At 43.4% G+C, this 24,399-nt stretch overlaps 1 protein-coding gene across 1 annotated transcript in view; it reads left to right on the top strand.

Annotated features, from left to right (window-relative positions):
• The window catches only part of polr1a (RNA polymerase I subunit A), a 148,422-nt gene that overhangs the window by 41,960 nt on the left and 82,063 nt on the right, over positions 1–24,399 (top strand). The window contains exons 21-24 of the mRNA XM_079670210.1: positions 9,015–9,113; positions 9,215–9,367; positions 9,740–9,822; positions 20,513–20,678. Coding sequence (XP_079526336.1) covers positions 9,015–9,113; positions 9,215–9,367; positions 9,740–9,822; positions 20,513–20,678 — 501 coding nt within the window. The remainder of the gene's footprint in view (positions 1–9,014; positions 9,114–9,214; positions 9,368–9,739; positions 9,823–20,512; positions 20,679–24,399) is intronic.

The raw sequence follows: 24,399 nt of genomic DNA, 5'->3' as shown, positions 1-24,399 counted from the left end.
GACACTACAGGTGAATAGGTTAATTTTTTTAACTTAAAGATATCAGCTAGAAATTTCTCCAGTTAATTACTTACAATAAGGCAATTGTTTTTTGTATTACAAGTTTTCAGAAATAGCATGTTTAAATATGCAAATTAGCCATAATCTCATTAAATATGCGCATATTTTAACACATTTCAGGAAACGATTTTTTTTTTATTGGATAAAGCCAGGTTCAAAATTCTTGTTTCATTTTGTTGTCATATTAGAATTGAAGGCTTTTACAGAAGGGATTTTTTATATCTCTTTTTATCACTAAATAAATCAGAAAATACTGTCAACAGCCCTAAAATATCAATTTTCGCCATGTTTTTAGGTATAAAATGTTATATAATTCAGGCTATGAATGATAAATGAACAAACCCTTCTGTAAAAGCCTTCAGAATATGGATAGGAATATAACTGGAAGGTTTGGTGTGTCTACGTGCTACTGAAGTGGAAATGTTGTGCTCAGAGTAGGAGAAAAAACTCATTTTGAGAAAACGACCTTTAAAGATATGTATTGTCAAATTCCATATTTTTTTTATTGGAAGACACTATTTTCAGACACAATATCTAATCTAATACTTACAACAACAACAATATAGAACATATAAAACACAATACAACTGAAAACTGAGTAACACAGTATGTACCTGATGAACAAAACCACAGTAACACACACACACTACGACCACAGTAACACACGCACTGCAGAACTGCCACCCTAGTCCATGCCTGCTCCATAAGTAGGCCCCTCCTGCATCTCCTGCTGATGTCTTTTCACGTTTTTTGCTGTGCTTAGACTCTTGCGCCTATATTTCAAACTAGCAGATGTAATGGCCTCAGCTTTTGAAATTCTCAGCAAATCACTTTGTCTCATTGCGCTGACAGTAACAGCTGTGCTCTGGAGCCACAACTTCTCCATAACAGCCAGCATGGCAGAGGCACCTTCATTAAAGGTGGAGATGGCCATACTTGCAGCTGCCTCAACCCTGCTTTTCCCCACAAAGACCGTTTTTGGACACCGCGCCCATATCACAGAGTTGAGGCACTCATTGGCATTTTGAGTACCTCCATGCTGCATTCTCTGGAGCAGGCTGTCACTTGACATGCGGTGGTACACAGGGATAAGCTTCTCCCCCACCTCTCGCTTTAAAAAGTTTCCAGCATGTTCTTTGTGGCTACCAGGTGTTTCCCCATTATCCTCTGCTTTCCTATACCAACACCAGGAGGGATTGCACCTGGTGTGTAAGGGGCTGTCATCAGTAGACATGCCGTGGAGGAGACCTGCCCATATTTCTCCCTTCATTTTATCGATTGAACCCTGGTTGTTGAGAATTGCCCCCCTGTAATAATTTTGCAAAGTTTTGCATTTCTTTGCAGTCAGCTTCCCTACACCCTTCCCTCCTAACTTTTTCTGTGAACTCATTTTTCTGAGTGCTGTACCCATTCGCTTGTGGGCATGATTAATGCACTCTAATTTCACCACTTCATGCCCAGGGTATGGGTTCAGTGCAACCACCTCCCTAAATGCTGCGCTATCCCCATCTGACAACCTCTCTGTGTACCGCACCTGGTGGCGATTCACAGACCTGGCCCACATCCTCTTGGCTGACTCCTGCTCCATTGCCTTGCTTGACCCTGCAAAGTTTCTTGCACAATCACTATGTGTCTGTCGCCAACTGTCATACTCCTCTTCTGTAATCTTTTGCTCTTGCTTGGCATTTCCCTTTAGAGCACAAGCATGGCAATAGGATGATAGGATTTCATAGTCTATCACCAATCCAGTAAGGATGTCAATGCACACACCGATCCCATAATGGGATGTAAAGCCTCGCTTTTGCCATGTGCCATCAAATGACACGCTGATGTTTATAACTGCCTCTGCATCCTCCCTCAGCAACTCTGCAACATCTGGGTCCACATCTGCATAAGCCTGCCTGACCTGCTCCCTTGTCCTGTGAAGTGACTCCAGGCCTCTCTATTTCTGCCACTAATAAGAGAAAAAAATAAGTCAACTGAATGTCCTGATAAGTTATACTCTGAATTCAATAGTTCAAGTTTTCTTGGTCTCAATCCTGTTTCTATACCTGTCACTCTCTTGTCATGTCTCTGATAGGTTTTGAGATGAAGTGCAGGAATCCCCAACACTTTGCTCATTTTCTTCAGAGCTGCATAGCCCAAGCCTAACTCGTGCGCTAAGAGCACCATTCTCACCATCAAAAGCAACATCCTTCCTGGTTTTGTCTTGAAGACGTGTAGATGTGTACACACTTTTGCGGTACCCACCATCACACAGAATGCACTCTAAAATTAAGCTGCTACAGAAACCATGGTTTTGCGGATCGATGTTAACTTTGAGCCCTGTCCCTGCGCAATTTGGGCAAATCAACCCACTGAGCAGTTCATTCAGCCGCGCTACATGTATTATCAGCCACTGCTGTGTGGCGCTATCTAAACCCTCCTGCTCTTTGGGTGACAGCTTGCGCATTGACGCACTAAGTGAAGGTTTTTCAGGTTCGGGGTCATTTGTTTTGTCTTCTACCTTGCTACGTGCAAGTGACAATTGTTGTCCTCTTCTCTTTGAACGATTTTTTCGCGGATGTTTCGGCATTTTGAGATTTAAATTTTCAGCGCAAATATAAACAAGGAAGTGTCATGGCGCACCACGTGACGCATCTGAACGAATCACGTTGTCAGAAATTGACACCAGCCAATCAGATTCCGTTCTTTGGTCAGATGACCCCTTTGTACTTTCACGATTGGTTGCTGATACAAAGGAAATGACCATATTTGGATCCGATGAGATTGTGCAGGAGAACCTGAGCTTTCCAACGTTACCTCTCATGACATGGAGCAAACAGCGGTCACGGCACTTTATGTTACGTTAGATTGCTAACTTTTGGTGAATTTAGGAGAAATCTACCGACGGAAATAGACAAACTATAGTAAAATAAACACCTAAATGTGTATTTTGTACGTTTTCCTTCCAAAAGCCTGAAAGAAAACATCTTATTGAATCAAAATAGCACAAAATCTCAAAATTGACATGGGCATGAAAAACGATGTTTTTGCCTGCCGTGTCTCGCCTTAAGAGGTTGCTTTTTCTTTGCACAGCATGAAAGAAAGGCGAAATGAATGGGCTGTGATTTTAGTTTTTTTAAGCAGAGGTTGAGTTCAATAATTTGTACGACCCTCGGAGGATGTTGTAAAAATGTAAAGGAAAAAGGTTCCCCACCCCTGTTGTAAATAATAATAAAAACCCTTGATTTATAACTTAACATCTCTGTCTCCTATTGATCTGAGTATATTATAAAGATTAGCCAGTTAATTGAAGCATTATAGCACAGGCCTTTGTCAGATGGTATATTACGCTGTATTTTTTCTGCTTCGAATAGTTCTCTCTTTTTTCACCATACCTATGTTTGCACCACTGTAACCAATGAGCACCTGCATGTGTATGAGAATGGCCCTGACACCATTTCAGCCCAGATTTAAACTCCTGGCAGGACAAGCTCGAGCTCAATTCACGCACTGAATAAAACAAAGTGAGTGAGGGACTGCAATATAAGAGGGAAAGAAAGAGAAACTTTAAAACTGTTCAATTGTTATGATGTGTAAAGACTGATATTGTTCTATAATCGTCTGAAACTGTTAAGTCATGATGTGAAACGGTTAACAAAGAAAAAGAGAAACTCAAGCTGCTGCTACACTTTATTTTATTTATCTAAAATTAAACACTTTTAAGATGCACATATTTTCAAAAGCTATTTTATTTATTTTCTCTATTTTATTTTTAAATGCAGCCTGAGAGGAACATTACACATATCCACAGTACTTACTGTATATCTGTATAGTTCAATGTTAATTGACAATAAATATTGTTGTTTATGAATTGTACTTTCTTTATTTGATTGGCAGTCAGTTGTTGATTACATGCAGACGTTGATAAAGATACAGGCTACTACTTCAATATATATTTAACTAATTCATGAAGCAAGTTAGACATTTTGATGTTCCGGAACTTTGCATGGGGAGATTTTCTCTAACTGGACCTTGTTGCATTTTAGTTGAATACCCCTGCCCTATATGATCATTTTCTCCCCACGTCTCCTGCTGCTGCTGGGCTGTCAGAAGAGGGGGAGGAAAAGAGAGGCAGGCACTGTTTATTAAATATTATTATATTATTATACAGAGAACAGAGTCGTTATCAATCTGTTTTAATGCTCAATAAATAACGAAGAAGACTTCTGACCGGCACTTTTTAGTTTTGTACGGAAGATTTAAACTTTAACGGACATGTTGACCGGCGGATCATTTTTTTTACGGAAACTCTGCCGCACGGTCCCCTCGTTCCTTGGAAGAGGCGGGTGTTTTTTTATCTGCTGGTGGACTACCTGAGAGATATACAGCAGGAGAACACGCCGTCCACCGTGGAGAATAAACAGAAGGGCAACCATGACAACCATGCTCCGGGGTCTTCTTTGCTGCTTTTGGTGTATTTTGTGGCGGCAGCAGCGCCACTTACAGGCCTGGCATATGTACTACAGCGTTTCCAGCATTTCCAGCATTTCCAGCGGTCTAGTGTGAACGGACACATTAATGAATCGAATGCGTGTGAACGGAAGACTTTTTTGCATTTGCGTATGCGTTTTACCGTATGCGTCCTTGTGGGGCCGGGGTCTAAGCCAAACTATATCCGGTCACAGAGATCTGCTATTTTAAAGTAAAGTCAACACATATAGACCCTAAATATAGTCTATTAAAAACGAGAAAAGTCTTAACATATATATCGTTTTTTGTAAACATATGACAAATGTGTGAGGGTGATGACGTCAGAGCATCGTCCTATGTGCCGGGGCTTAGCCCCGGACAGCTCCAGCCCAATTTAACCCCTGGGTATTTGTGAGGGAGCTCCTATATGGCATTACCCCGCTGAAGCTCACCAAAGTTTAACATATTTCATAGTTCAAAGTTTTGTCAATTGTTTTGTTTATTGGTCAAATACTGGTTTCTAATGGTTTCTGAGGAGTTTTACTGGAATGAAAGAGCACAGCCTACAGAAGCAACAAAGCAGCATACTGCATTAAACCTGACCTTCACAGAGAGGTTGAAGTTCATGTGGAGAGGAGGCTTCAGTAGTCTGTCTGCACTCTGTTTAGTTGTGTTATCTTACAATCAATATAGTAAATATGAGGTAAAGTGTGTTGCCAATGTAACCGGTTGGAACTCGAAGTTGCGATGAAGTCTTAAAATGTATGGAAAGGGTCTTAAAAGGTATTACCGTAATTTTCGGACTATAAGGTGCACCTGAATATAAGCCGCAGCAGCTAAATTGAATGATCTGTACATATATAAGCCGCACTGGACTATAAGCCGCAGGTGTTTTAATGTTTAATTAGCATATGTAAGGGTTCGTGCACAGAGGGGATTGTTGGGAAAGAGATGGCTGTTTGAGGAAGCTCCCATTTATTAACATTTCAACAAACAAGTTGCATATTTGCATAACGTATTCAAGTGTTACCATTTAGTGCAATAGTAGCTACAGAACATGTACTGTGCTGTGTAAACTGTACTGTATCACATAGCGTTTCAGACACACAAACTTTTCAACTTTCAAACTTAAACGGTGCGCTCCCAGCGCACGTTTAACACCTTTGCACAAACTGTCTCTCTCTCGTAATGTCTGTCTGTCTTGCTCTCGTTCTGTCTCTCGTACCACTCTCGGTTCCACTTTTACATTTGCGCGCTACCTGTCTGTCTTTTCCGGCCTCCAGCTTTTCCTGCTGGAGCCCGCCGCTTAAAGGTGGGGGGCGCGGACCGGCCATAGAGCCCATAGAGTTAAAGGTGATGGACTGTAACCTGTAAAATCCATAGATTTAGGAGGTCCCCTAGTGGCCGTTAGCTAAAAATCCATAGATTAGCCGCACCGTTATATAAGCCGCAGGGTCGAAACATTGGAAAAAAGGCACAGCTTATAGTCCGAAAATTATGGTAAATTTGATTTCACGATTCCTGCATATACCCTGCATAGGCCAGGCCTGTAGATGGTGCTGTTCTCACAGAATCAGCCCATGCAAAGACAGTGTTAAATTGAGCGAAATGAGGAATGGCTAAAATGCATGATCTGTTTGATATTTTGAAAAATAAAAAGTATAAATATGCCTTATATAGGTATGGTCCTACACTATATTATTCAAATATAGCATGATAGGTCCACTTTAAATAAAGTAAAGTATCTCAAAATTGTACCCACGTATTGTACTTGTTGAGTTTATGAACTTAGTTACTTTCCACCATTGGCTATAAAGATAGAAAGACTAAGCCTTGCACAGAGGCATGAAAATAGATTTTCAAAATGCTTAATACTGCTGCCAAAATTATAAACTGACTGCTACACAATTAAAATAAATGCTTTTATATATTTCTATTAGATGTGACTCTTTAGCGTTTCTTTTATTATTGACACTGCTGCTAAATGTAGTTCTGACTGCTAAAATCCTCTGTTATTCTTCATTTTAAAGCCGATATTCCGTGGGGTCGGGGGGCTAGGATCCTTATCACCTTTTTCATACCTGATGAGTTTGCATCCCTGACTACAGTTGCTTTAGCTTGTAGAAGCTAGTAAGCCTACTATTTGATTTGTTTTAAATAGGCATAACATGTTTCATATGCAGACCTTATTTTCCTGTTCCATGTTAAAATAAATAATTTACAGTGGTAATTTTTTTTTTGTTCATGGTAAATTAGGTAAAGGTCATGGAAAAGTCATTGAAAATCATTGGTGAAAAAGTGTATGAACCCTGATATTAATATAAAAGCATTATTATGAATAAACTCCCAACCTTATCTGAATGACAGACAGTGGAAAAATTCTACTTATTTCACTCACCAATGGCCAGGTGAAGTCTGTGACCAAAGCACTGCAGGCGAGTCCAGGCGTTAAGCTTTAACCATGTTGGCTCCACTGTCTGTGGTCATGCAGGTCATGTTCTCTTCTTTCAGTCCCCAGCCTTGAAGTAAGTCCCGGGAAGTACTGGGAATTATATCGTTTGGAGACATGCACTTTGCAGCTTCCACTTGTGAATGAAATGAATGGTCAGACTCATATACGGTTCTGACGTGCGGCTAGACCATAAATCACTGGTTGTAGCAAAAAACTGGCCGTTTTGAATTTCCTTTTGTACCTTCTCTCTGCATTCAGTGTACATTTTTGGAATGGCGTTTGTAGAAAAATATTTTCTGACTGGGCACCTGCTATCGTGGGTCAACTGTTTTCATCAGCCTCACGAAACCTTTGTTTTCTTTATTGGATGCATATCTTTGGCCACATAAAACGCCACCGCGTCAGTTATGTCTTTCCACCGTTTGCTAGTCTTTCCATAAGGAGCCCGTTTATCAAATGCCTGCATTATGGTGGTTTGTTTTGGTCGTACTTGTGCAGTCGCTGCGGTAGATTGTGCATTCACACGCGCGGGACCTTGCACTCTTACTGCATACTCTTTCTGGTGCTTGCGTTTGAGGTGGTCTCGTAAGCCCGACGTGTTGCCATCTGTCGCTTTCACATTTTCTTCAAGCAACCAATAAGGTCATTGCGGTGCGGTCGAGACGCGTTGTTAGCTTGTAGATCTGTTCTTTTTTGGCAAACGAAACCGTCGTACTACAGAAGTATAAATTAAGGTATAGAACTGCAAATCATAGAATGTGCACTCGCAGCACTCACAGTGAGTGCACATTCTATGACTGAGTGACTCTCTGTATCACGATAGATATGATATCTCTGAAAAGGCATATCGTGGAGACCTAATATCGTCTCGACGACATATATCGTCATATCGCCCACCCCTACTTTGAACCGCCTATTAGGCACTTACACACCGGAGTACTTTTACCAGGAATAGTGCCGATAGTTCTTGGGATTTTGCTTTCACACCAAAAAGATCTGGAACTAGAACTTATTTCATGCAAACCTTTTCAGTCCCTGCTAGATAGGTGGTACTTTCCTGGGAAGGAAACTTTTCCAATTTCTGATTAGCTGGGCGAATTGCAAACAACGCCCGGAAAACTCTGAATAGTTTTGTGAAGCCGCCATTTTATTTGCTCGCATTAGCATTACTAGCATTAACCCAGCGCACCAACGGAGAGAAACTAACTTATGGCAACACAAAATAAAACGTGGGAGCGGTGGAGTGATGAGGAGGTGTCTGCGCTTCTGGCGATTTACCCGGGAGGCGATTTACTGCCACCGGACTCCGGGACTTCGGGTGGCAGTATACGCCGTGAAGTTGTTTGCGGCCTGCCAGTAAACCCAAAGCAGAAGAAGAAGTCACGTCAGCCGCTTCATTTGCACAATCCTCCCTCAGGGACTTTTTCCGGTGTGAACGCGACCTACTAGGACAGTTCCGGGACTAAAAAGTTTGTCGGGAGTAATTACTGGGAACTAAGTATGGCAAAGTACTTGGTGTGAAAGCGGCTATTGACTTTTAAGTTCCTAGTTCCTCTAGTTTCATATTTTCTTGAATGTTCTATCATCAGTATTTACCACATTAAACAGGAATACAGGAAGTAATAGTGTGACTTCTACTGCATGCGTCCCGTCATTTCCTGTTAACTTTATACTATACTCTATCCAATAATTGTACTAAAGTGACAGATGTAGCTGCGAGTAGGTGTGTGGGTGTATCTTAGTTTACTCAGCATCACAAAAGTGTCTTTATTATTGATAGAAATTCTTAAATGTTTGGTATTTAAAAACAGAACAAATGCAGCCTTGTCAAATTCAGTGCTTCCTCCTCTGTGGATGCCACTGGCCAAAATGGCTGCCACAGTGAAGCTGTAGTTCATGGCCCCAACGGTGCTTCATCATGTCCACTGGGGATAAATATGTACTACATACAGACACAGACGTGTCGAGAAATGAACTGAAGCTATAAAGAATGACACTCTTTAAAAACTAAGAGCACATCCCTAAATATGTTCATGTGTGTTCGTAGGTCTGCATGCCAGTGGGACTCCACACGTCTTTCCCAGACAACAACCTCCAACTGATGGTCCAATCAGGAGCCAAGGGCTCTACTGTAAACACCATGCAGGTAACCCTCAAACACACACACACACACTTACAATAATACCCAACCGTAGGCCTACAATAAACTAACCAAACCCTGTCTGTGTGTGTGTGTGTGTTTTTCAGATTTCATGTTTGCTAGGCCAGATTGAGTTGGAGGGCCGTAGACCTCCATTGATGCCTTCTGGGAAATCTTTGCCATGCTTCCAGCCCTATGACCCCGCCCCCGGCGCAGGGGGCTTTGTTTCCGGAAGGTTCCTCACTGGCATCAAACCACAGGTGTGTGTGTGTGTGTGTGTGTGTGTGTGTGTGTGTGTGTGTGTGTGTGTGTGTGTGTGTGTGTGTGTGTGTGTGTGTGTGTGTGTGTGTGTGTGTGTGTGTGTGTGTGTGTGTGTGTGTGTGTGTGTGTGTGTGTGTGTGTGTGTGTGTGTGTGTGTGTGTGTGTGTGTGTGTGTGTGTGTGTGTGTGTGTGTGTGTGTGTGTGTGTGTGTGTGTGTGTGTGTGTGTGTGTTGTTGCTGCTCTTAGACTGTAGCTCCTGGTACGGACAGGGAAGCCTAATGGCACTAAGAAAGCAGTCTAAAGCTGTTAAGATTATTAATATTTTATTTACTTTATAAGTCGTATAACAATTCTTTCCTCGTCAATCTCAGGAGTTTTTCTTCCACTGTATGGCCGGCAGAGAGGGACTGGTGGACACAGCTGTGAAAACATCTCGATCAGGATACCTGCAGAGGTAACACAGACCTCACTGCTTAAAATGTTTATTGATAACATTGGCGAAACCAGCAGGAATAAGCTAGATAAGCTAGAATGGGATGTAAAAAGTATTTTGAAAAATATAACAATTTAATTTTTCTAAAGTACACTAACCACCCTAGCTTGAATAGATCAGAGAAGTCTTTGTGAAAAACTACTTTATTAACCTGTTAAGCCCCATAGCCCCCAGGCTTTCTTTTCACGAAACTGTGTCTCAGGGCTTTTTAACATTTAACAACCTATTAATGTGTCATACCCTCTTAACGGAAAAAACTAAGCTAACTGACGATATGATTTTTTTTACTGAAACAAAACACAAGTCTAACGCCGAGCCTCTGAATTAGCACAAAGCGAAAGAGTGCTAACGCACTTAGCACATAACTCATGGTAGAAATATCTCATACTTTATCGGTTCTGCACAAACAATATATTATATGAAAGCTGAGATTCCACAGATTCCAATGGTATAAGTATCTTCACTGTGCGACCAAAACTCGCGGCAGCAAAGGGGAAACCAGACAACACACAACTTAACTTTACGGGTTCAAAACGGCAAATACGTCTTACCTTTGCTGTTTTCTGATCAAAAGTTGTGTTCAATGGCATTGAAACGCATAAAACGCTGCTGAAGGTTAATCCAATGTCTCTGTGTCCCTTTGAAATTATTACTGATAATACATCATAACATTTATGTCAATAAGCCTAGTTTTCAGAGCGTAACATAGCTTTCGGTTTGGGCACGCTGCGTGTACATCACTCTCACTCCTCAATGGTAAGGTGTAGGTGGATTTAGGACCCCCCCCTCGATTCTATTGGCTCTAACGGTTAAAAAGAGGTGTCAATCACCAAAATCGACCAATGGGCTCCAGAGAAACGCTAAATACACCCAAATGACCCCAGAAGTGTTCTAAACCTCTCTAAAAAGGTCAAATGTCACTTGTTTTGCATCAACCTTGATACAGGGTACTTATTATATGTTATAGTTTGGATTCCTAAAGCTTTTATTCTACTATCCCATCATTCAAGTGTGGTTTTCACTATAAGTAATGGTTTCTTTTTGGACGAAAACTATAATTTACATTTTTTTTACGATGTTCTATCTGAATTTACTGTAAAATAAAAACATCTATATTGATTCTGACTTTTCTACATCCAACTTGCAGGTTTATCATTGCTTTGAGAACAAATATTATTAATTTACCCCTTTTAGAAGTGAAGATATTGTCATTTGTTCTGGGAATGTCATTTTCGAGCCTGAGACGTGAACAACAGGCTCCGGGCTTAACAGGTTAAAGAACAGAAAATCAAACACTTGCCTGTTCATGCCCATTTCATTAATCATTTTTACACACATCATTTACATATGGAACATTAAAAGGAAACTAGTTCCTATCAGATGCCTAAAGTATATGTAAAACTAGAGGGACATGTAAATGCTGTATTACCTTATTAAAACAAGCAAAAGATACAGTGGGCAGATTGTACTTGAGCAGTTGCCTGGGGATAAACAGCAAAGCTATTCAAACTTCACAAGTTTTACTCAAATGCTACCACACTCCTGCTGGATCAGCAGTTACTGTTGAATTGTGAGAGCATCTCTCTAAATGAGATCAGAGATGTATTGGATGTCTTTTGTGAGACTTTCTAAATGTGTTATACATTTTTGATTTGATGTGTTGCCACATTTCTCAATATTAACGAATTATTCTCCTGGACTCCTAGATATCTAACCTTTTTGCCCTTTGACGTTTATGACCAACCCTGACGTCTGTTATCTCCCTTAAGGAAAGGGGCTGCTTCAGCCATATGTTGTTGTTCCCAGTTTATGACCAGGCAACTTTCGGTCACAAATGGTTTATTGTTGTGAGAACGCTGGAACACTTCCTTCTCTGTGTTTGTGGACTCCAAGGTGTGAAATCCTCGAGGCCATAAGTGTCGCAAGTAACTCAGTGTTTCCCAGCTATTTATCTCCTCAAATATGTTGATTACTTTCTGTGAACCAGTTAAAAGGTTTAGCAAGAGAGAGACTCTTCAGAATTGACGTGGCAACTCTCCCGTGAAGTCAGAACCTCTGACTGTGTGACTTGTGATGTGAATCCTCCGGCCAAAGCTCCTAAATAAACCATCAGTGTTTGACATCAAAGCTCCTGCTCTTCCCGTGTCTCCTTCCTGAATCGGTGACTCCCACTGCATTGCTACACAGAAGTTTCCCCCACAGTTAGAGTATATGGATCAGTGGATAAAAGGTTCTTGATGTGAACCAAAGCCAAGAAAACTTCCTGGGACGCTCTGCTGAAGCCTAGTTTATTGGAGAGTTGCCAGAGTGCAGCTCTGTATTGACAACATTGCATAAGCTTATGATAGAGCAGGGGTTTTCAAAGTGTGGGAAGGTGAGCCTCCCCTCAGAGAACATAAGAACAGCCGCGCCCCCCCCTCTTCCCAATTATTATCGTTATTATTATTATTGTTGTTGTTGCTATAATGCAGGGTTATTCAATTGCATTTCAAAGAGGTCCAATAAGAGAAAATTAAGACTTTTTCTCTCCTCTTGTCTCGTCTCTGTGTGTGTGTTTGAATCTATCGTGCTGACTCACTGACTGCACCGATTTCATTGGCCGAGTAGCGTCACCTCCTTAAAACATTAAACAATAACTTTTTTAAACCTTTTAATATTTATGTTTTAAACATATTGTATAACACTCCCCAACTACTTCGACTATTCCTTGCACTAGTGTTGCACGGTGTACCGCTACTTGAAAGGTACCGCGATACCCTGCCGTTAAAAACGTTACAATTCCTCCGTTTCATTAGTATCGGGACTTTAAGAATGACGGGGAAAAGTACTCCGGTGAGAAAGCGCTGTTTTAATAAGAGCCATGTGTGTTTAGCGCTCTGCTTCCACTCTCTGCACTGCAGCCGTGCCTGCAGTCCCTCCCCTCTCAAGCACGCTCTGGCCCCTACACACGGCGGCATGCGTTGCCGCTTCAACGCTTCTGCCCATTCACTTTGAATGGGGTGACCTCACGATTCGCCAAACTGCATTGTGGGAGCAAAGCGTAGCTTCTCTCACGGTGCTCGCTGCAAAAGTAGAGCAATGGTCTACTTTTGACGCCTCGACGGAGGAGTCAGCCAATCGAATCATATGCCAGTACAAGCTCTAGCCAATCAAACCGCGTGCTTGTGTTTCTAGGGCGGGAGATTCATGTGATTGGTTGTTGGTCGAGTTTCAGCCCCACCCGCCGGCAAGCGACAACGCACGCCGCCATGTGTAGGGGCCGTTAAGTGCCTCCCCTCTCTCGTGCACGCGCTAGCTGCCAGAGCATGTGAGAAAACGAGAAACATGGCTGAAAGTGGGAGTGCAACTGCTGCTGCGCCTCGGCTTGTTGACAAAAAAGACGCCAGAAGCGAAATTTGGAAGTTTTTTAGCTATATCTCTGACAGTGAGGGCAAGCCTACGGAAACCAAGAGGCCTGTCTGTAAAGGCCCAGATACACCGGCCAGTCACCTGAGAAGTCGCTGACACCGACTGTTGCGTCGCCGGATTCTCCTGCGTATTTGCCGACTTCGCGCACTGGAACAAACCGCAAATCCGAGCCGAGCACGTATGAACTGCGCATGCGTGAGTGGCAATAACTCTCCTTACCAGCAGGCGGCGGTAGTGTGTATTCATCATTCAAAAGAGGCAACAACCGGAACAACCGGAAGACGGAGAAGAAGAACAGACTCCGTGATATAAACAAACAACAAATAGTGTTTTTCTTTCCATTTTCACTCTCGTCCATTGAAAACACGAACGAACAGGAGCTCTATAAACCGATGAGGTGAAATAGCCGTCCGTGTGTGTTCCATCTTCCATTTTAAATCATTTGTTTACCTCCCTCACTTCCGTTAACGCTTCTCATGCACTGATTCGCTAGCTGAACAGCCAATCAGTGTTATCCCTTTGTCCAACTTCCGGTGGTGTTCCCGACGCCGATTCAATATGTTGAATCGGCAAGAAAAGGTGTCAGGTCGTCAGAAAAGACCCGACGGTGCGGCGCACACCACTCCGAATAGGGCGTGCCCACGCTCATGTTCGGCCCGACTCCCATTTAATGCCGATTTTGGGCCGGTGTATCTGGGCCTTAAGAGATGTCCATCCATCCATCCATCTTCCCCCGCTTATCCGTGGTCGGGTCGCGTAGGTAGCAGTTCCAGCAGAGAGCCCCAAACATTCTTTTCCCTGGCCACATCAACCAGCTCTGACTGGGGGATCCCAAGGCGCTCCCAGCCCAGCGAAGAGATATAATCCCTCCACCTGGTCCTAGGTCTATCCCTTGGTCTCTTCCCAGCTGGACGTGCCTGGAACACCTCCCTAGGGAGGCGCCCAGGTGGCATCCTAACTAGGTGCCCGAACCACCTCAACTGGCTCCTTTCTAAGCGAAGGAGGAGCGGTTCAACTCCGAGTCCCTCCCAGATGACCAAACTTCTCACCTTATCCCTAAGGGAGACACCAGCCACCCTGCGGAGAAAACCCGTCTCGGCCGCTTGTACCCGCAATCTCGTTCTTTCGGTCATGACCCATCCTTCATGACCATAAGTGAGGGTAGGAACGAAAATGGCCCGGTAGACAGAGAGCTTTGCCTTCTGGCTCAGCTCCCTTTTCGTCACAACGGTGCTCCATTGTTCCCTCACTCGAGAACAAGACCCCGAGATACTTGAATTCCTTCACTTGGGGTAAGGACTCATTCCCTACTTGGAGTGGACAGTCCATCGGTTTCCTGCTGAGAACCATGGCCTCAGATTTGGAGGTGCTGATCCTCATCCCAGCCGCTTCACACTCGGTTGCGAACCGATCCAGTGAGTGCTGAAGGTCGCAGACCGATGAAGCCATCAGAACCACATCATCTGCAAAAAGCAGTGGTGCAATCCTTAGTCCACCAAACTGCAGACCCCCTCCCCCACGACTACGCCTCGAAATCCGATCCATGTATATTACAAACAGGATTGGTGACAAAGCGCAGCCCTGGCGGAGGCCAACTCTCACCTGAAATGGGTCCGACTTACTGCCGAGGACCCGTACACAGCTTTCGCTTTGGGAGTACAGAGATTGGATGGCCCTGATTAGAGACCCCCTCACCCCATACTCCCGTAGCACCTCCCACAGTGACTCCCTGGGAACCCGGTCATACGCCTTCTCCAAGTCTACAAAACACATGTAGACTGGATAAGCGTACTCCCAGGCCCCCTCCAGGATCCTTGCGAGAGTGAAAAGCTGATCCGTCGTTCCACGACCAGGACGAAATCCGCATTGTTCCTCCTCAATCTGAGGTTCGACAATCGGCCTGACCCTCCTTTCGAGTACCTCGAGTAAACTTTCCCGGGGAGGCTGAGTAGTGTGATGCCTCTGTAATTGGCACACACCCTCTGATCCCCCTTTTTAAAAAGGGGAACCACCACCCCGGTCTGCCACTCCTTCGGTACTGTTTCCGACTTCCACGCAACGTTGATGAGACGTGTCAACCATGACAGTCCCTCAACACCCAGAGCCTTCAGCATTTCTGGGCGGATCTCATCCACCCCCGGGGCTTTGCCACTGTGAAGTTGTTTGACGACCTCAGTGACCTCCCCCCGGGAGATTGGTGTCGATCCCCCGTCATACTCCAGCTCTGCCTCTAACATAGAGGGCGGAGTTGTCGGGTTCAGGAGTTCCTCAAAGTGCTCCTTCCAACGCCCTAAAACTCCATCAGTTGAGGTCAACAACGTCCCATCCTTACTGTACACAGCTTGGATGGTTCCCTGCTTCCCCCTCCTGAGGTGTCGGACAGTTTTCCAGAACAACTTTGGTGCCGCCCGAAAGTCCTTTTCCATGCCTTCTCCGAACTTCTCCCACACCCGCTGCTTTGCCTCGGCCACGGCTGAGGCTGCTGCCCTTCGGGCCTGTCGGTACCTTGCAACTGCCTGGGTAGTCCCCCGGGATAACAAATCCCTGAAGGCCTCCTTCTTCAGTTGGACGGCTTCCCTGACCACCGGTGTCCACCAGGAGGTTCGAGGGTTCCCGCCCCTTAAGGCACCTAGGACCTTGAGACCACAGCTCCCCACCGCGGCTTCGGCAATAGAGGCTTTGAACACCGACCACTCTGGTTCAATGTCCCCAACCTCCACAGGAATGCCCAAAAAGCTCCGCCGGAGGTGTGAGTTGAAGGCCTCCTGAACTTGGGCCTCCTCCAGACGTTCCCAGTTCACCCAAACTACACGTTTGGGCTTACCAGGTCTATCCAGAGGTTTCTCCCGCCACTCGACCCAACTCACCACCAGATGGTGATCAGTTGACAACTCCGCCCCTCTCTTTACCCGAGTGTCCAAAACATACGGCCTCAGGTCCAATGATACGATAACGAAATCGATCATGGACCTTCTGCCTAGGGTGCTCTGGTACCACGTACACTTATGAGCATCCTTATGTTCGAACATGGTGTTTGTTATGGCCAATCCATGGCTAGCACAGAAGCCCAGTAACAAACCACCACTCCGGTTCAGATCAGGGGGGCCGTTCCTCCCAATCACTCCCCTCCAAGTGTCTCCATCATTGCCCACATGTGCGTTGAAGTCTCCCAGCAAGATTAAAGAGTCCCCTTCAGGAGCCCCATACAGGACTCTTTCCAGGGTCTCCAAGAAGGCCTATACTCTGAACTGCTGTTGGGTGCATAAGCACACACAACAGTAAGAGTTTTCCCCCCCATAACCCGCAGGCGTAGGGAGGCGACCCTCTCGTCCACTGGGGTAGACCCCAACATCGAAGCACCCAACCGGGGACTTGTGAGTATCCCCACACCCGCCCGGCGCCTCACACCTTGAGCAACTCCGGAGAAGAATAGAGTCCAACCCCTATCCAGAAGTAAGGTTCCAGAGCCGACGCTGTGCGTAGAGGTGAGCCCAACCAGATCCAACTGGTAACGCTCCACCTCCCGCACAAGCTCCGACTTCTTCCCCCCCAGAGAGGTGACGTTCCACTTCCCCAAAGCCAGCTTCTGTCGCCCGGGTCTGGTCCGTCGAGACGCTCTGCCTTCACTGCCACCTTTCTGGCAGCGCACCTGACCCCATCGCTGTTTCCCGTAGGTGGTGGGCCCGCGGGACGGAGAGGTGGAGGTGTTGCCCACGTCGCCTTTTCGGGCTGTGCCCGGCCGGGCTCCGTGGCAAGCCCGGCCACCAGACGCTCGCCGACGAGTCCTCCTTCTGGGCCTGGCTCCAGAAGGGGACCCCGGGCTTCCTCCGGGCCGGGTATCCTCACTTCGTGTGTCGTCTTTCATGAGGTCTTGTGAACCAATCTTAGTCTGGCCCTTCGCCTGAGACCAATTTGCCATGAGAGACCCTACCAGGAACACAAGGTTCCAGACACCACAGCCCCCAGGTTCATCAGGGCACACAAACCTCTCTACCACGGTAAGGTGCTGGTTCTTCAGAGAGGCTTAAGAGATGCATTAATTTGATTTAATACAAATTCTTGTCATTTTTTTATTTATTGTTCTCATTGTTTCAAAGTTTGTGTTATGGTTCTGGTGTGAAATAAAGCACAATGATTACATTTAAGACTGTTTCCCTTTTATTTAAGAAAAGTATTGAAAAAGAATCGGAATCGCAATTCTTGACTTGGTATCGGTATAGAAACCAAAATGTTGGTATTGTGACAACACTACCTTGCACCCCTCTAGAATAAGCCTGAATGGTCTCAACCATATTGCATCAGTAACGTGCACTTGTTGTTGTTATAACATGATCGCAAGGACAGTGGTAGCGATCAGAAAATTGAGTGTTGTTCAGTTTGTGTGTTGTGGAACATGCGTGCCCGTGCACGAAAATACATCACACAACCAATTACAATTGCATGTCCAATTCACTACCCTGGAAGTTAATACGGTTGTTAAAGTTGGAATAGCCTGTGGAGAGCCGTTCTTCCTTGCATTTCAGTCGCCGAAACCTTCTTACAGAGTACCGGCAAATCTAGCTGCACCACGACCCGTATATTTTCGCAAGCCGTGTTCTCAACACATATTTTTTAACATTTTTAACATTTTCAACATTGTGGATAAATCCTTATATGCTCCCAGCAACACACTGAACGTCAACATTGCCTCCTTATTACACTCACCCCTTTGTTTGTTCCCACTTTGGTGGGAACAATGAGTCTGCATTTTTGATGCGCACAGGAATAAACGCAGATCATACTCTGGCTGCAGCCTTAACCGGTACTTGCTTTTGATCAAAGTGTGCAAGTGTCACTTTACTCGTCTTTTTCTCGTTCTTTTTTTTTGTCACGCTGCGCCTCCCCTGAAGCTCTCTGGCACCCTCCAGGGGAGGCGCGCCTCACACTTTGAAAACTGCTGTGATAGAGCATTAGCTGCACTAAGGGTGTGTTCGGAAGTAGTCACTTCAAGCATGGGAGCAAACTCTGGCACAAATAAGACCGTTTCGATATTCAGAGTTGCTCCCTGTCTATTTTCTATACTATTTTCTATAAAGCATTAAGCTAGCTAACTGGCTTCCTTTCCCTAACTTCTAATATCACCTTTAGCCTTTATAATGTATTTTTTCTAGGACTATTGTCCTGCTAGTGGACTAAACGGTGGATAAACTGTGGCGAGTTTACACTAATTACGCCGCATAAGCGCATAATAATGCGCCGCATTTGCGCTTCAGATGAGGAGGTGAGGCCCCCTCATAACTGCGTGAACCCTTATGGCACAATACAACTCAGACTGGCTTATCTGTACGTTGATCAAGTGGCAAATGCAATAGTAAGGATGGATGATAGGCTAACTTTAAAAAATAAATGTTTTTTTTTCTTTTTTTTTCAATGCCATGCAATCTACCCACACTACCTTTGCGATCACCATATTGGGCACCCCTGATTTAGGCGAACCAGTTAGTTAATTAATGTAGGAATTAGGGCTTTCAAGTTAACGCGCTAATTATTTTAACGCGATTAACGCATGTGTATTGTCCTCGGCCGCTCCGTAGTTTCAGAGCCAACGAGTTTAAAATACCATCTACAAGCTGATGCTGACAGCCCCGCTCCTGCCGTACGCTTGCGGCAGACCACACTTCCACGCTCACCGGCAGGCACCGACTGGCTATCGGGAGGACCGGGAGGGTGTGTGTATGTGTGGCGCGAGAGAGACACCTTACGTGTATTGCTGTTGTTAGCATCTGGTGCTAGCTAGCTGCGCTAACGGCTATAAGGAGCTGTTTAAATGAAAACGGAGCGACATTTCGCCGACAACTGCGCCGAGCACTTGACTTTATGCAGGTAGCCAGACAGTGGGACATTGTACGAAAAGTCAGCACACTCAGCACGGATAGTGCGCGCAACATGATTGCAGCGTCCAGGCACGTCCCGTTCGAGCATATGCCTGGAGTTGCACATAGCTCCAACGATCCATCTCTCACACACACACACACACACACACACACACACACACACACACACACACACACACACACACACACACACACACACACACACACACACACACACACACACACACACACACACACTGTATTGTATTATTGTATGAGAGAGGTTCCAGGTTGAATTGAGGCGGATATTTTTTATGTTCTGAGGTTGTTGTGTTTAATATTCATGAGAATATTTGTCATTGTTCAAATGATAAACATTTGCATAAAGGATATTTGTCCACTCATATGTTGATAAGAGTATTAAAAACTTGAAAATATTCCTCTAAGGTACATTTAGAACAGATAAAAAATGTGCGATTAATTCGCGATTAATCGCGATTTACTATGGAGAATCATGCGATTAATCGCGATAAAATATTTTAATCGACTGACAGCCCTAGTAGGAATAGAACGCAGTGTTTTTACAAATTACAACACTCATCTTAGTGTAGATATTGGACAAAAGTCCACCTTTTTTATTTAATATACAGAAAGAGTGCAGCCTTGTCAAATTCAGTGGACTCTGTTGATACACTTGCCAAAATGGCTGCCACAGTTAAGCTGTAGTTCATGGGCCCCACGGTGCTTCATCATGCCCACTGGGGATCAATAGGTACTACACACAGACATCAGGCATCAGCGGAGCTTAGGGCTGAGCAATACATACTTATATTATTTATAATCGTTATCTGACTCTAAATATAATAATAATAATAATAATAATAATAATAACACATGACACTTATATAGCGCTTTGACAGAGCATAAAACAAAAAACATAGAAAAATACATACATAGGGTCTTGGTTCTCTTTTTATTATTGACTTGGTTTATCCATACATGCACTTTGCTCAAAATACAAACTATATTCTTTATAGTCTATAAAGTAAAAAAAAACACCTACACAAATTGCATGTATCAACATTGCCTGGTTTTGAAGGCTGCATTACATTAGTGTTGTAATATTTAAATGTATGTGTATTATTTTTCACTAAGACAATATATCCACGCAAAAAAGTATTATTTGTAATACTGTCCCAATATTGAGGGATTTTATCCAAAAATATTGTGATGTTCGAATTGCTTCATATCGCCCAGCCTCGGCTGAGCTATTGAAAACAATATCACTTGAATCTGCTTTCACTGACCGTCTTAACAAGACTGAAAAAACTCATAGTAGCATGCACTGTCCTTTTTCTCTTCTCTCATCCCTCACACCCTCTCCTCTGCAGATGTGTCATAAAGCATCTGGAGGGTTTGGTTGTGCAGTATGATCTGACGGTGAGGGACAGCGATGGCTCGGTAGTGCAGTTCCTGTACGGTGAAGACGGACTGGAAATCCCCAAGACTCCGTTCCTGCAGGAGAGACAGTTCCCCTTCATAGAGGACAACTACGAGGTAAGACAGAGCTAAACATGAGATAGTTAAAACAATATATGGTATTAAACCAGATATTATGAGGCATCTGTGATTTAGAACAGGGTTTGTTTAAAATGTATTTATATATTAATTTATTCAACAGGGAAAGTACATATAAATGACCACTGCTGTAAATGCATTTTTGAGCTAGCCAATATGCTATTTTTCATCCTCACTCCCTGGACAGATATTTCAGCGTAAACCCAAAAACGAATTGTAATATTTACCGAAGATAATAAATCATAAAAAAACATTCAACGTTGAGAAATAAAGCACACGGCAGCTTGCTTGATTTGTATCTGATCACAGGTGGAGCTGAGGTGCAGGTCAAGCAGAAGTTAGTTAAATAGACCCTCCAGAAAAACGCGATTCTGCGATCGCAGAATTTACTGCATAATCAGCAAAATGGCGCAGATTTTTAAAAGGCCGCATATTTATCAAAAGGCCGCATAATCCCCGCATTTTTCCACACAAAGTTGAGAAAAAAAAAAGTTAACTCGTCTTGACGTGATGTCATCACAGAATGTAAACAACAATGTATAGAGTGAACCAGCAGTGAACGTGTGGAGCTCACACGATAGAAAAAACACCAAGATGAAAAAATCTAATCCATCTCATTTACCGACGAACATTTCTACTAAAGACCGGGCAAAAAGTGGGGGGAAACTATTCTGCAGCCCGTGCAACTGTGTGTTGGAGCCATAGACTGTATATTGGTTGGAGCATAAGAGAAAATCGACGGTGAGCATCAACCTCCAAAACCCTTTCGAGGGCTACAAGAAACGAAGTGAGTAGCCTACAAGATTGAAGCTGGTCAGATAACGAACGAGTAAATGAAAACAGAATGAGGCGGAGAAGTGTGTGTTTGTGTGTGTTTGTGTGTGTGTGGGGGGGGGGGGGTGGTGTGTGTGTGTGAGATTAAAATAGCCCAATTGCTTTTACAATAAATAAACATTGAATGTGTTTAATTGAATAGTAAAGGGGTTTAACGTTAGTGGCAGGTTGTGTGTGAGAGAGAATAAATAAGACAGCCCAATATTTTAAAAAAATGTTATTCTTTTCCCCCGCATATTTAGCATATTTCGCAACTTTCCGCATATTTCGCAACTTCCCGCAATTTCACCGCATAAAATCACATTAAAACCCCGCATGTTTAATCGCATAATCATGGATTTTAGCCCCCATAATCAAGGAATTTAGCCCGCATAATCAAGGATTTTTGCCCGCGTTTTTCTGGAGGGTCTAGTTAAAGTTACTTTTATAAATTTATCCAGAGGAAAGTAGCAGAAAAATTGTCATTAACCCTCTGGAGTCTAAGGGTATTTTCTCGATTTTTAGATGTTTCCTTAAATCACCTTTTTAAATGTACTTCTTATAACATGGCACCCCATGTGTTGCATATCAAAATGTGCCGGACAATATCTGGTCTTGCTATAAATCCAAATTACTCACCTTAGAGTACTGTGTGATGAGATAAGTAGCTCTAAAGCTTAACATTTGCATCGGATTTTCGGAAAATCTTCAAAACTCTTGTGAAAACACAAATTTACTAATTTCATCCAATTGTTTTGGTGTTTTAGATGTTGTTACCAAAGTCTTAGGATCACAAAAGTAGTGAAATGTTTGAATTACACTGTATATAAATGTGTAATTCATGTCTAAAATTAAAAAAATTAAATTTGAATTTTGAGGAAAATATGTATTTATCACTCTACTTTCACCACAGCAGGGACTGAGATACATTAGGTCTGAATAATGACTTCATATTACATACCAAGGTTCATGTGATGAATACAAATTGAGCATTCAAACTTTTTTTTTCAACCAACAATTTATTATAAATATGTTTTTTTCAACCAACTATTTATATAAATATAAGAAACTGGAAAATCTCACTATTTACAATATTGAACATCAGTACTTTCAACCAACTATTCATTATACAGGACTGTCTCAGAAAATTAGAATATTGTGATAAAGTTCTTTATTTTCTGTAATGCAATTAAAAAAACAAAAATGTCATACATTCTGGATTCATTACAAATCAACTGAAATATTGCAAGCCTTTTATTATTTTAATATTGCTGATTATGGCATACAGCTTAAGAAAACTCAAAAATCCTATCTCAAAAAATTAAAATAGTTCCTCAGACCAAGTAAAAAAAAAAGATTTATAACAGCAAAACACAATCAAACATTTGAAAATGTCCATTAATGCACTCAGTACTTGGTTGGGAATCCTTTTGCACGGATTACTGCATCAATGCGGCGTGGCATGGAGGCAATCAGCCTGTGGCATTGCTGAGGTGTTATGGATGCCCAGGATGCTTCAATAGCGGCCTTTAGCTCATTAGCATTGTTGGGTCTGGTGTCTTTCAGCTTCTTCTTCACAATACCCCACATATTCTCTATGGGGTTCAGGTCAGGGGAATTTGCAGGCCTATCGAGGACAGTAATGCCATGGTCAGTACACCAGTTACTGGTGGTTTTGGCACTGTGGGCAGGTGCCAGATCATGCTGGAAAATGAATTCCTCATCTCCATAGAGCTTTTCAGCAGACGGAAGCATGTAGTGCTCTAAAATCTCTTGGTACACAGCTGCATTTACTCTGGGCTTGATGAAACACAGTGGACCAACACCAGCAGCTGACATGGCTCCCCAAACCATCGCTGACTGTGGGAACTTCACACTGGATTTCAAGCAACTTGGATTTTGCTCCTCTCCAGCCTTTCTCCAGACTCTGGCGCCTTGACTTCCAAATGAAATACAAAACTTGCTTTCGTCTGAAAAGAGGACTTTGGACCACTGTGCAACTGTCCAGTGCTTCTTTTCCTTAGCCCAAGTCAGACGCCTCTTCCGTTGTCTTGAGTTCAGAAGTGGCTTGACCATGGGAATACGGCTATTGTAGCCCATTTCCCGGACACGTCTGTGAACAGTGACTTTTGATACCTGTACTCCAGCTTCAGTCCACTGTCTTTGAAGCTCCCCCAAATTCTGGAAGCGACTCTTCTTCACAATGCTGTTAAGGCTGCGGTCATCTCTCTTGGTTGTGCAGCGTTTCCTGCCACATTTCCCCCTTCCAACAGACTTTTTGTGGATGTGCTTTGAAACTGCACTCTGTGAACAGCTTGCTCTTTGAGAAATTTCTTTTTGTGTCTTACCCTCCTGATGGAGGGTGTCAATGACGGTCCTCTGGACAGCAGTCAGATCAGCAGTCTTCCCCATACTTGTGATTTAGTTTACTGAACCAAGCTGAGTGTTTTTCAAGGCTCAGGAAACCCTTGCAGGTGTTTCGAGTTAATTAGACGATTCAAGTGATTCGTTGAACACCCTACTAGTATACTTTTTCATGATATTCTAATATTTAGAGATAGGATATTTGAGTTTTCCTAAGCTGTATGCCATAATCAGCAATATTAAAATAATAAAAGGCTTGCAATATTTCAGTTGATTTGTAATGAATCCAGAATGTATGACATTTTTGTTTTTTTAATTGCATTACAGAAAATAAAGAACTTTATCACAATATTCTAATTTTCTGAGACAGTCCTGTAAATATCAAGACAGTGTCAAGGTATTTGTCCGTCTTCCAAGACAGTGGGTCTGGCTGCTGTGTAGGTGGGGGGCTACAAGTGCTATACGAGACCTCCTTGCTGGCTGGGTTGAAGGTGATGGCTGTGGTGGAGCCTTTGTGCTGAGG

This window comes from Notothenia rossii (assembly GCF_949606895.1).
Source record: "Notothenia rossii genome assembly, chromosome: 3".
Classification (NCBI taxonomy): Eukaryota; Metazoa; Chordata; class Actinopteri; order Perciformes; family Nototheniidae; genus Notothenia; species Notothenia rossii.
This window is presented reverse-complemented; position numbering and strand designations above follow the sequence as displayed.